The sequence below is a fragment of the Aulonocara stuartgranti genome (genome assembly GCF_965226115.1).
Source record: "Aulonocara stuartgranti genome assembly, chromosome: 20".
Lineage (NCBI taxonomy): Eukaryota > Metazoa > Chordata > Actinopteri > Cichliformes > Cichlidae > Aulonocara > Aulonocara stuartgranti.
In genome coordinates this window covers 20,797,355-20,808,998 of record NC_138956.1, presented here as the reverse complement: position 1 = coordinate 20,808,998, position 11,644 = coordinate 20,797,355, and the positions used below count along the sequence as shown (strand labels likewise).

Sequence of the window (11,644 nt, the reverse complement as noted above, 5' to 3'; positions counted from 1 at the left end):
GACATGAAAGGTCCTTGCAAAGGTGGTGAAGTCTCATTGAGACTTTATTGTTCAGTAACCTCTTTGTCTTTTTGATCACGTGTCGTCCTTTGTTTGCTTTATGAAAGAATCAGGCTGTTCCACTAGAGGAACTCGGCCTGTGGTTTGGCTGAGAGTTGGCCGACTGTCACCTCTGTGTAGGTGGATCCAGTCAGGATGCAGGCAGTCCTTTGGGGTGTCACATGACACAGAGCTGCATTGTCAGTGCAGTGCAGACACGCCCCGTAGCTCTCCTGCTGTCCATTTGAAAAGCGCGTGGAGACGCTCATGTCCTTGTTGCGCTGTGATGTGGATCCGAATCGTTCTTTCGGCTCGGACTGCGGACTGCCCCTGTAGATCCTCTGTCGTAACATCGAAGTGTCTCTGTATAAACACTCGCGAAAGTTGGGCTTACACAGGAGGTAGACCATAGGGTTGTAGATGGTAGAAGACTTGGCAAACACTGCAGCAAGGGCAAAAGCAGCAGGAGGAACTTGCGTGGCATCCCCAAAAGCAGCCCACATGGCCACGACAGCATATGGAGACCAAGCAGCCAGGAAGCCTATGCACACTGCTACAGACAGCTGTGGAGAAGGAGCATTCACACATATGCATGCAGATATTCAAACAACATTGAACAAAAAACATGACATGCAGAATTTAGTTTCATGTTAGTGGCAAATTTGTATGAAAACATATATCTTAAGTATTATAACTTTAGTTTTGAATCTATCCACTCAGAAGTCTACATATGCATCAGAAGACTGTACAGAGATAAAGAAAGTAATCAATTTAATTTATAACCTTCTAATTATTTATGTTTTCATATCCTACTCAGATCCTGTTAGCTATAAAAGCTATAGTCAGTGGTGCTGAAGCGACACAGCCATAACCTCTGACCTTGACAATGAGAGCGTGTGCATTGGTGCTCTTGGCCTGTGGTGACACATGCTGCTGGACGGCCTGACGTGAGCCCCGCACGGTCAGCAGAATGAAAGTGTAGGAGAGGAAGATGATAGTGCAGGGGACTACATAGCAAAAGAAGAAAAGGCAGATAATATAAGACAAAGCTGAAAGCTCATAGTTGGGTGCATGCCAGTCAATGCAGCACGCTGTCCCATAAGGCTCAAGACTGTAATGTCCCCAGTGTGCCAGTGGCCCCAGAGCAAACACAGACGCGTAACACCAAACTCCAGCCACCAGGAGGTGGGCATGTGACGAGGAGAAGTTGTTACCTGATAAGAGAGGAAATAGAAAAAGGTGCCTTGAAGTTATTATGCTCGTTTTACTCCTGCTGCTGGTAAACTTTCTGTAGCTTTGACAACATCATGCTTATCAATTTATTCCACCCTCACCGTGGTTGGGGACACAGACTTTAAGGCAGCACACTAAGGAAAGCACTGTGAGGTTTGTCAAGCTGCAGAGACCAAACAGCACTCCACACATAGCATACACCTGGCAGATGATTTCTCCAAACAGCCACCTGTACACACAGACAATGAGTAAAAAAAATGTAATAGAGGCTAGGGCCCAGAAAACTGCTCCCTGTTTGAGTGTAACTGTAGAGTTTCAGTCACAGCTTTGGAGGGTCTTTTTATTGAGTGTGAGGATAGAAGTATAATAACAAGCTTTGGGAAGCCCTCTCCATCCCGAACATAGATTTCCAATATAATTTGTTTATATTTATTCTGCAATCTGATACAGTATTAAGAGTACCTGCTGGAACATGATCCATTTCAGTTGCATTCAGGCATTTAGGATGAAATAAACCACTTTCCAAAATGTTCTCACTTTTCCTCATTCTCATTCTTTCTTGGTTATTATTAATCTCTTCTAACAACAATAAGCCCCTGTTCAAAACCAGAGGTTCAGTTAAGCTAATTTAGAACAATACATTTTAAATCAGGTACATTATTATTACTGGAGGCCGTCATGTATCTTGTGTCTGCAAAAGTGTTCGCATTATTTTGTTTTTAAAAAGTATATTTTTGGTTGATAGATGACTATTTTCTGACTGTTTGCTAAGCTAATTGCACCAAAGGACCTCTGGATATTGTGTCAATAAAAAACAAGGACAAGAGACCTCACGTAAATGTGCTCCACCTTAATGTTTCTTTGTGAGCACTGAAGCTCTCCTGCAGTGCTGGAATTGCTCTTTGCAAGTCAGATTATGATCACTTTTTCACGTATGAAATGCATACTAGATCTCCTCCACCTTGTAACAGCAGAGACCCTTGATTTGAATATGAGTTTCTGGGAAGAGCAACTCACAGGCAGCTAAATCTGGCAACTAAGAATGGTGGTGAGTGACAGAGACCACAGATTTATTTTTGTTTACCGAAATGGTGACATTTTCATGACATGTACCGCAGTTTTGCCAGATGCCCTCTCTTGGGATGTAGCTGTTGAACTCAGGGCAAACTGACAGTGCAAAACTCTGTGAGTGTGAAGACAAAAACAAAAAACAAAGCCGAAAGCAAACACCTGGTAATGCTCGTGACGTAACACGTCTTCGTCAGGCTTGGAAACTGCAGTGTCCTCCACTGAAGATGTTTTCATTCAGAGTTTTGCACTGTTGATTTTCCCAGCAAGAGTTGGAGTTTGAGGTCAATGATGAAAATGTAAGTAGGTATTTAGACAGAGTGACAGAAAAAAAGGAACTGCACAAACTTTAACAGGAAATCTGTTAAAAGTCATTTTTTTATAGATTTTTAGGTTAGACATGTTGTAACATATACTCACTGGGCATTTCATTTGGTATAACTGTTTAAACTGCTCATTAAAGCAAATATCTAATTAGCCAAATACGTTGCAATATGTTGATACATTTAGGCATGTAGGCACGATGAAGACACCCTGCTGAAATTTAAAGTAAGCATCAAAATGCCGAAGAATGCGGATTTACTTTTGCTGGATTGCTGAATAGACTTGTCTGAGTATTTCATAAATTGCTGATCTACTGGGATTTTCCCACACAACCATCTCTAGGGTTTACCAAGCGCGAGCTGAAAAGAAAATATCCAGCGAGCAGCAGTTCTTTGAGTGAAGCCAGATGTCTGAGGAGAATGATGATGTCAAATAACCACTTGTTACAACCAAGGTAAGAGCATCTCTAAAAACACAGCACATTGAACCTTCAAGTAGAAGGGCTAAAGCAGCAGAAGAGGTGACAATTCTGTCTGCTGACAACAGGAAACTGAGGCTGCAGTTCACACTGGTTTACCAAATTTAGATAATAGGAAAATTGGAAAAATGTTAATGAGTCTCAGTTTCTGCTGTGACATATGAAAGCATGGATCCATCTTGGTTCTATTTCATGTCACAAAACGAATCAAACTGATTTCTTGAACGTGACAACGAGTTCACTGTAAAAGGCCTCCACAGTCTGGTCCTGATGCAGAAGGAAATTGGTGAATTCACATCAGTTTGTTAGGAATGGCACTAAATGTGGAGGCCCTTCCACATGGGGCTAGATTGAAAATATAGTTAAGGCCCACAACTACACAAAATGTTTATCAATCTCCATTTTTTTTGCTATAACATGTAGCTATTTATAGTGAATAGAGAAAAAAATTTAATGATTACTGATAAATGAATTTGAAGTTGAAATGAAATAAAAATATAGAAGGAGCTTTTACGATACCTGTGTGAAAACGCCGATGGTATGGCCAGTGGAAGTAAAGTGAGTGTCATCCCAAGGTCACTGATGGAGAGATTGATGATGAAGAACTCTGCTGGTTTCAAGGTTGACCGCTTGTGATAAGCAACAAGTAGCAGTGTGGAGTTGCCTATGATGGACAGTACACCTGTGAAAGAAAAGGAGATTGAGTTGTGCTAAAGATGGATAAAGCATAAAAAAAATGTTGTGTGGACTCACAGAATAAGCTGTAGACTGAACCCATGAAGATGTCATGCTCCTTGGAGATGGTGGAGGTAAACACAGCAGACGTGTCTGAAGCATTTCCCATCTGAAATGTCACCACTCGAATTAATTCATGGTCAATAAAGCTGAAAATAATCCAGGAATTTACAAAAGTCAATACTCAACTTAGGATCCTAAAAAAATGAAAACATGCAAAAAGGAAGTATATGTAGTCACTATGTAAAATCAAATCAATGCAAACTGTTTTGTTTCTGAAGCATTTCAAACACTGCACACTGTCTGTAGTGCACTACAAGCTGTCCTACTGCTGTTATTGCAAGAAATATCTGCAGCCTACAGGATCAGATGTAGAAATAAATTAAAAAAGCTGTTTTGAAGAAAAATAATCCTCTGCAAAAGCTGAGGACTGTTCATATTAAATACAAATATCTAAAAAGCATTGACAGATGGAAAAAATTAAAGCACGGTGCCATTTTTAGGATTTACAACAGGGGTACAAGCGGTTGAGGGAACAAAACAATTATGATTAAGACCAAATGTGCTCAGATTTTCTGGGAATAAAAAGCTTGTGAAATTGCAGTCTAAGCATGATTCACCAAGCACACATGCAATTGCAATCCAGACACCGAAGTGATCGAAGAGATACATAATGGGCCGAGGTGAGAGTGTGATTCTTTTTTTCCCTGCCATGAAACAGAGTTGACAGGCTCTCCAGGATTTCTAACACATTGTTGGAAGATTCTTAATGGAGTCTTCTCGCCATCACTTGAAAACTGTCAGAGGCATTCATGCTTCTCATATTCTTTAGCCAGTCGGCTTCTTCTTACCCAGCTATTTGCAACCAAGATAATGATTGCTATTCAGTGCATCACTTTGCTTGATAGAAAATGAAAAATACAATGGAAATTGGGAAGGAAAGGATGGTGCAGGGACGAAATGCGGAGCAAGAGTTGGATAGCTACCAGAGATGATGTAGAGGCAATATTGATGTTCAAGGACTTAGGCAATCACAGGGATGAAGCTTCATTACTATGCAAGTCAGCACGCCAGTCAATGACGAAATGTCCAGTCAGTCTGAGTGGAGGAGACTCAGCGGAGTACAAAGCTGTGACCCATTTTAGTACCACTCAACTCCATGAACTTCATTCTTGTGTCAGCACAATAATGGATTCTCAATCAAGTAAATTTCCCTTCAGGTGTTTTAGGAATCAGTGATGGAACTGGCGTAGCACACGTTTACTATCATTCCAAAGCCTTTTCTTCCCCAAATTAATTACCTTGAAGAAACAATTCTTCGTATTTCTTTCCGCATCTAATCTCCAGCATTGATTAAAAGCAACACTGTTACCACATTAATGATCAGCCCTGTTATTGCTGGGATAGATACAGTTTGTGAGAGCATGTGTTCTGATAAAATGTGTGTTCACTCAGATCTGTGCAAAACATGTTTTCATCTCATGAGATCTCTTGGGAGGGGAAACTGTCAGGTTTTGGAAGATTTAAAGCTGATATTAATCATAAACATCCTTTGCACAGATCTGAATGTGCACATGCTTCTCTCTCAAGTGTGCTGGTTTTTAAGCTCAAGCACTCTCACCAAGCACTGACTGAGCTTTTTCTTTTTTTTAAAAAAAATTGGCTCTGTAACTGAGAAAGCGTGCATCTTCCTTTTAATTGGATCATAATATGCTTATTTTTGTATTAGCTCCATAATAAAACAAAAGCAGCTTTGCACAGTTCAAATTTCAAAATATGTGTAGGTTTATGTGTAGCTCCTCTGTTTGACGCTAAAAGACATTTAAGCTCCTGTCCCTTTATGCCAACTTTTGTCTGATGGGTTGCCCTTCATAAATACGTTTTCAGGTGGGTACAACTTCTTTAAACTGTGTCTGAGATATATTAGAGACATCCATTCTTAATTATATATAAAAGCAGCGGAGCATAGAAAAAATGTGTCATCGTTTTCGAAAAGGCTCCGGGTTCGCTGTCCAAACGGCGTTTTCAAATGTATCCGCTTTAGAAAGCGTTTTCAAAACACTGCGTTTTCCTTGACTGAAAACGCCGTCTCAGTGTGGACGGAAGGCCAAAATTGTCACGGACCCGGTTCCGGGGACTCGGGGTTCGTGAACAGTGTGGACCTTTATTGTTATTAGTGTATTGGATGTATGTTTGCTGCACTGTGCTCTTGTGTTCCATGCTGGTGTGTGTGTGTGTGTGTGTGAGGCTGGAGGATGAAGGACAGCCACCTGCAGGCCTGATGGGTGTGGCCCTGCCAGCTGCTGGTCACGCCTAGCTTACCACACACCTGCTTCTGATCAGGATCGTCGGGGGAGCTACTTAACAGAGCGATGGAGCTTCCTCCGGCGCAGGATCGTTGAGTTAGACTCCATGTCAGTGTTGCTAGTGTTGTTAAAGTGTATGCCTGCCGGAGTTGGTGCCATAACGGCTGTGTCTGTGTTTTTCCCCAGGAGGACAGCGGAACACAGGACTGCAAGACACACGGGGTGTGTGAAGGCACAGGGGCAGAGAGCACGGGATACCAGCACTTGGGAGAAGACACGTCACGGGAGTCGAGGGAGCACTTTTGGAGATTTAATGTGTGGTGTACAATTACCTCACTGTAAATAAACCCACTGTTCATTCCATTAAGTCTGCGTTTTGGGTCCTTTCTCCTACATCCCCCACGGTCTGCCCTCCAGACCGTGACAAAAATGGAGACAAAAGGATGCAATTTCAAATGAAAATGTATTAGTGTGGACATGGCCCATTTGGCCCATTTTGACATCATAGCGTCACATAGTTGTTGCAGATTTGCTGACGAGTTTTCTGCTGCTTCAAGGTTTAACAGGTTTTGCATTCAGAGGTGCCTTCATATCAGCTCAAGGCAGTCTGGTTATTATCCACTGACATCTAGCATCAACGAGGTGCTTTCACCCAGAGGGCTGCCATGTACTGGAGGTTTTCTCTGTAAACACTAGACATGGCTGTGTGGGAAAAATCCCAGCAGATCAGCAGTTTATGAAATACTCGGATCAGCATAGCGAGTGTGGAAATGAAAAGGGAGCTGTTATGGAAAGATAAACTCTGTCATTGGTCTGCTGTGATAGATTGAGTATTTTGAAGTTGAGTGGGCTATGACACAACTGTCATGTCTCTGAGCTTGCCTGAATAACTAATAATTGGACGCCTTTGATACAGGGACACGAGGACTTTGACCTCCAGATGATGACGTGAGAAATGTACCTTATATCACCTGCTTACCTGACTTATTATTTCATTTTTCAAGCACATGTGCACTCTATCCTTTCCTTCTCTGACCCTGTAGAATCATGTGGTTTGCAGAGGATATTTAAAATAATCTTTCTGCAGTTTTACTGCTGTTGTCAGCATGACAAGTTATCTATTAAGTTTGCAACAAGTTTGCCTAAGGCAGGCTATCAAACTGTGAGATTTGCGGTGCCACTGAAAGTAGAACTGTCACTCATAACCATTAAATGTCTGTAGTCAGCGGAGATGAGCAGCCATTTAAAGGCTGACAGGCATGTCAGCGAGTGAAAGAGCAAAGAGACCACATGCTCAAGGGCAATGGTTGTGTATCTGCATGGTTTCCAGCCAGTCTCAATTTTTGATTTGTGTTTAAATGTTAATCTGTTACCCAGCATTTTCTTTCCTTCAGAAAATGTTACCAACAGGATTCGTATTTTTATCTAAAGTAAATTACCCTCTTTTCCATTATAATGGCTCTCAGTGTATGTGCATTGACATTATGAATCAGAAAATGTTTGTGATCGAATGTGAACTGAATGCAAAGTGTCACATTTAATTTTGCATGCTTGGCTTGATTTACCAGCCCTGTCCCTTGAGCATTTACACTGTTTATATATGTACATTTCAAAGCAGTATTGAGCAGTTTTTACTTATTTATGCCTTTTTGTGTTACAAATATGCTTGAAAAAAATAACCTGAAAAGTGAAACCAGTGTGGAAGTGCCTTAAGCCTGTATTCCCTCTAATAGCCAGCAGGCACGTCTCCTCTGATTGGGAAAAAATATCTGGTTGTATAGACGTCTATGGGGAAATGACCTCTGTAAATGAATTCCTGGGGGGTTTATAGTGTCACTCACTAATTTCAGGTTTAACATTATGTTTAGTTTATAAATTATCATCCTTATTAGAGTGAAACAGAAGTGTACAGTGCCATAAAAAAGTATTTGACCCTTTCCTTTTCCTTTCTGTTTTTTAGTATTTCTAAAAGTAGGATGCTTCAGAACATCAAACTAATTTTAACACTAGACAAATGTAACCAGAGTAAATAAAAAATGTAGCTTTTTTTTTTTTTTTTTACCTGGCAGAGCTGCTGAATCAATACTTCATGTAAATAGGACCTGCCTGACAAAGTGAAGTAGGCTAAAAGGGCCTTGAGGCAACTGTTTGGCACTGTATAGCTAAATTTGAATTGAATTGAATAGAATTAAAAGATCTCTAAAAGCAACCCATCATACCACGGTCTACAGTGAAAGATCCTTTTAATTCCTTTGGACTCCAGTGAACTATGATGAGAACCATTATCCACAAATGGAGATAAGTTGAACACTAGTGAACCTTCCAGGAGTGGATGTTCTACCAAAATCACTCCAAGCACACGTCATCAACTCATCCAGGAGGTCACAAAAGAACCCCGAAAAACATCTAAAGAACTTCAGGCCTCCCTTGTCTCCTTTTATGGGGAGTGTTCATGATACAACAGTACTAAACAAACTGGGCAAAAATGGCATGGGGGAAAAAACAATGCTGACCAAAAAGAACCCAAAGGCTCGTCTACCCAAGACTTTGGGCAAATATTCTGTTGGCTGAACAAACAAAAGTTACATTTTCAGATAGCTGGTGTAAAACTAATACACTAAAACCATGAATTCTACTCTCCACCAGAAAATCCTGAAGGATAATATCCAGCTATCAGTTTGTACCATAAAGCTAAAGAGGACTTGGGTTATGGACAATGATCTGAAACACAACAACAATTCAACCAAAAAACTTAAATCATATTGAAATTCTTTTCATGCCTTCAATTTGACTGAATTACTAAAACAATTCTGGAAAGAAGAGTGGGCCAACATTCCTCCCCAGCGATGTGAAACACTTATCACAAATGTGTGATCCACAGCTTATTTTCACTGAAGTCAAATAGACAGCATAGCACTAGACAGTTTCACTACCATTAGGCGAGTGTTTACAGGCAAGTCAGCATCTTCCATATAAACTATGGCAACTGTACCAACTGACTAGTGACCAAAGCAATTGCAAGGAGGTTTTTTTTTGTGCAGCACCAAATGTCTGTTTGTGACCACTTTCAGCCTCCAGCAACCATTTACCAACCAGACGAGGAATTGATATATTTTCCCTGTTGACTGGTGGGTGCCCGGGCGCCTCCTACTGGTGTCTAGGCCTCTGTGACGGTGGCTCTAGCAGCTAGTTTCACAGATGGCCCATAGCCTCCAGCAACCACTTGCCAATTGGTTGACGAATACACATTTTTTCCCTAGCAACTGGTGGTTGTCAAGGACCGCTGACCAGTCTTTAGGCCTGTTTGACTGGTGCCTAACCAGTCAACAAAAAAAAGAAAAAAGGAAAAAAAAAAGAAAGCAAGATATGGTGCATACAACTCAAACTCTTGTGTTCTAGTTCAGGGCAACATAATTATACCACCGACAGCCTCACCCAGCAGCACTCTACCACACTAGATGCTGGAAATCGGTGGTAAAGCCCTTTGAGTTGAGCAGTATTTAAAATCAAAGCAGCAAATATGATGTCCAGTGTGTTGTGTGGTACGTGCCACGACAACCTAGTGAGACCTTTGTGAGATTAAAGTCAACTGTCACCGTCGCTGTGTGGAACTGCCACCTCATCTGAGAGTGACTGACAGTGACAAGCGAGTGCCATCACAGTACAATATTTACAGCAAGTTTTAGCAGCATGACAGCATGGTTGGAGGCAACTCCTTCAAACATTGCTGGGCATACGACATATCTTATGTAACCTGGAGAATTAACATATGATGCAATCTGCGTTCACATGATGTGTTTAAGAAGTCAAGCACTGCATCATATTAATGTAACTGTGAATCAGTTGTCAGCAGAATTATACGGGTAAATAAATTAAGCAAAGGGAGATGGCGCATGATTTGATTGTAGCATAGACCTTCTGCAGTTGTGGTAACATAGAGGACAGATTGCCATTTAGCTGATTGCAACTGAGGCAATTAATCATAAATGGTCTGATGCAAGCAGGCAATTACAAACTTTTGGTCATGTGACGTGTCGCTCATCCTAATTGGATTAACTTGGCATAAATATTTTTTAATATACAATGCTATAAAATAGCTTTATAATTTTAAGTTGTTTTATAATATTCAGATGGACCTCTGTGGCTATGTGCACATCACCATCTTCATCAGTCTATATCACACAAACTATTGTGTGATTAATCTCTGATTAGTATAGAAAAAGAAACTTTTGATTAGGTCAGTGTCATGCCCTCAAACAGCTGTTTTCATTTCCTATTTGCCTTTGATTCTCATCTGCAGTTGGAGCTCAGTCACTTTGTTAAATTATGTTGTATCCAACAGAAGGACTTCACAACAAAATCCGTCTTTGTCCACACTTATTGATTTTCTGCGAAGAGAGCTTTGAGTGAGCCACAATCACATATGTCTGCACAAGCAACAACGAAAACAACAGGAAACAGTTCATGCATGCAGGCAAACCCATCCAGATAAACAACGTGCAGCAAGCGGCTCAGGATCAAGGCAGGCTGTCTTGCAAATGGTCAGTGTTGTGACGGCTTCAACTTGGACCACCAGATAAAGAAAAGCACTCGTTTGTTACAGAGTGGGATAATCAGGATCTCGTCACTAATCCTGCCGGAGGTCCCACGAGTCCGCTGTGAGGTCTGAGCCTTCATCTTCATCATAAATGCGACATCATTGTTGATCCCCCCCTCTTTTTTTCTGTTATTGTCTAATCTCTTTGTATTGCTCTGAAAATTGACACCCCGCGGCTACGCTGCTTACCTTCCAGGGACGAATGGCTTGTCCTCAATTAAACTCATGGAGGCCAGGTGGAGAGCAGGACACAGAGGAGAGGAGCTTGGCCAGCCACCGAGAAGGAGACAGAGAGTGGAGGAAAAAGAGAGAGGTGGGGGGGAAGGATAGAGAGAGGGGAGCACTGGTTCTATTTCAGCCTCACACTGAAGAGTCCGGTTAAGGTATCCTCCTCCCCTTCAGTGACATACACTTGCATGCAGCTGGCCAGGTGGACACATGCTCGCTGCATCTTACAGCATGTGCGCTGATCATTATTGTTGGCATTCAACTGATGGAGAACGAAAAGCCCACAGTGACGGCAGGCCAGAGAGAGAATAACGGGAGAGAGAGAGACGGATCAGCATAATACTGGTAAGATCCGAGTGTCACTGATGACTCAAAGTACCGCTCCCCTCCCCATTTCCTCTGCCCACTCTTACTACCACTACTTTTTCCCCACATACCCTACACTTTGGATTATCCTCTCACTTTGCATGAATGAATCGTGCATGCGATTCAAGTGTGTAAGGTGGGTTTTCCCAAATCAGTCTCCACAGCTGACTCACATGCTGCTGTGAGCTGCTGGTATCAAATCGCTTAATTAATGAATCTTGAGGTTGGTAGCCAGCAGGAGAGAAAAGCAGCAATTGATTATAAATTTAT

General features: G+C 41.6%; 1 protein-coding gene across 2 annotated transcripts; it reads right to left on the bottom strand.

Annotated features, from left to right (window-relative positions):
- Positions 1 to 14: 14 nt before the first annotated feature.
- Positions 15 to 11,300, bottom strand: opn7d (opsin 7, group member d). 2 transcript variants are annotated; one of them, XM_082518268.1, is made up of 6 exons: positions 10,970 to 11,300; positions 3,896 to 3,986; positions 3,662 to 3,824; positions 1,374 to 1,501; positions 919 to 1,253; positions 15 to 602 (listed from the first exon to the last, which is right to left on the bottom strand). In XM_082518268.1, the coding sequence occupies exons 2-6, from the start codon at positions 3,984 to 3,986 to the stop codon at positions 123 to 125; spliced, it is 1,197 nt and encodes a 398-aa protein (XP_082374394.1). In that variant the 5' UTR covers positions 10,970 to 11,300; the 3' UTR covers positions 15 to 122. The 2 variants fall into 2 exon arrangements, with proteins under 2 accessions (XP_082374394.1, XP_082374395.1); XM_082518269.1 differs by having other exon boundaries at positions 3,662 to 3,806.
- Between the last annotated feature and the right edge of the window lie 344 nt (positions 11,301 to 11,644).

Coding starts and splice junctions, on each gene's coding strand:
- opn7d (XM_082518268.1), bottom strand. CDS start 3,986: ATGGGAAATGCTTCAGACACGTCTGCTGTGTTTACCTCCACCATCTCC. Junction 3,825..3,895: donor TTCAGTCTACAGCTTATTCT/GTGAGTCCACAC, acceptor TTTCTTTCACAG/GTGTACTGTCCATCATAGGC. Junction 1,254..1,373: donor AGTCTGTGTCCCCAACCACG/GTGAGGGTGGAA, acceptor CTCTCTTATCAG/GTAACAACTTCTCCTCGTCA.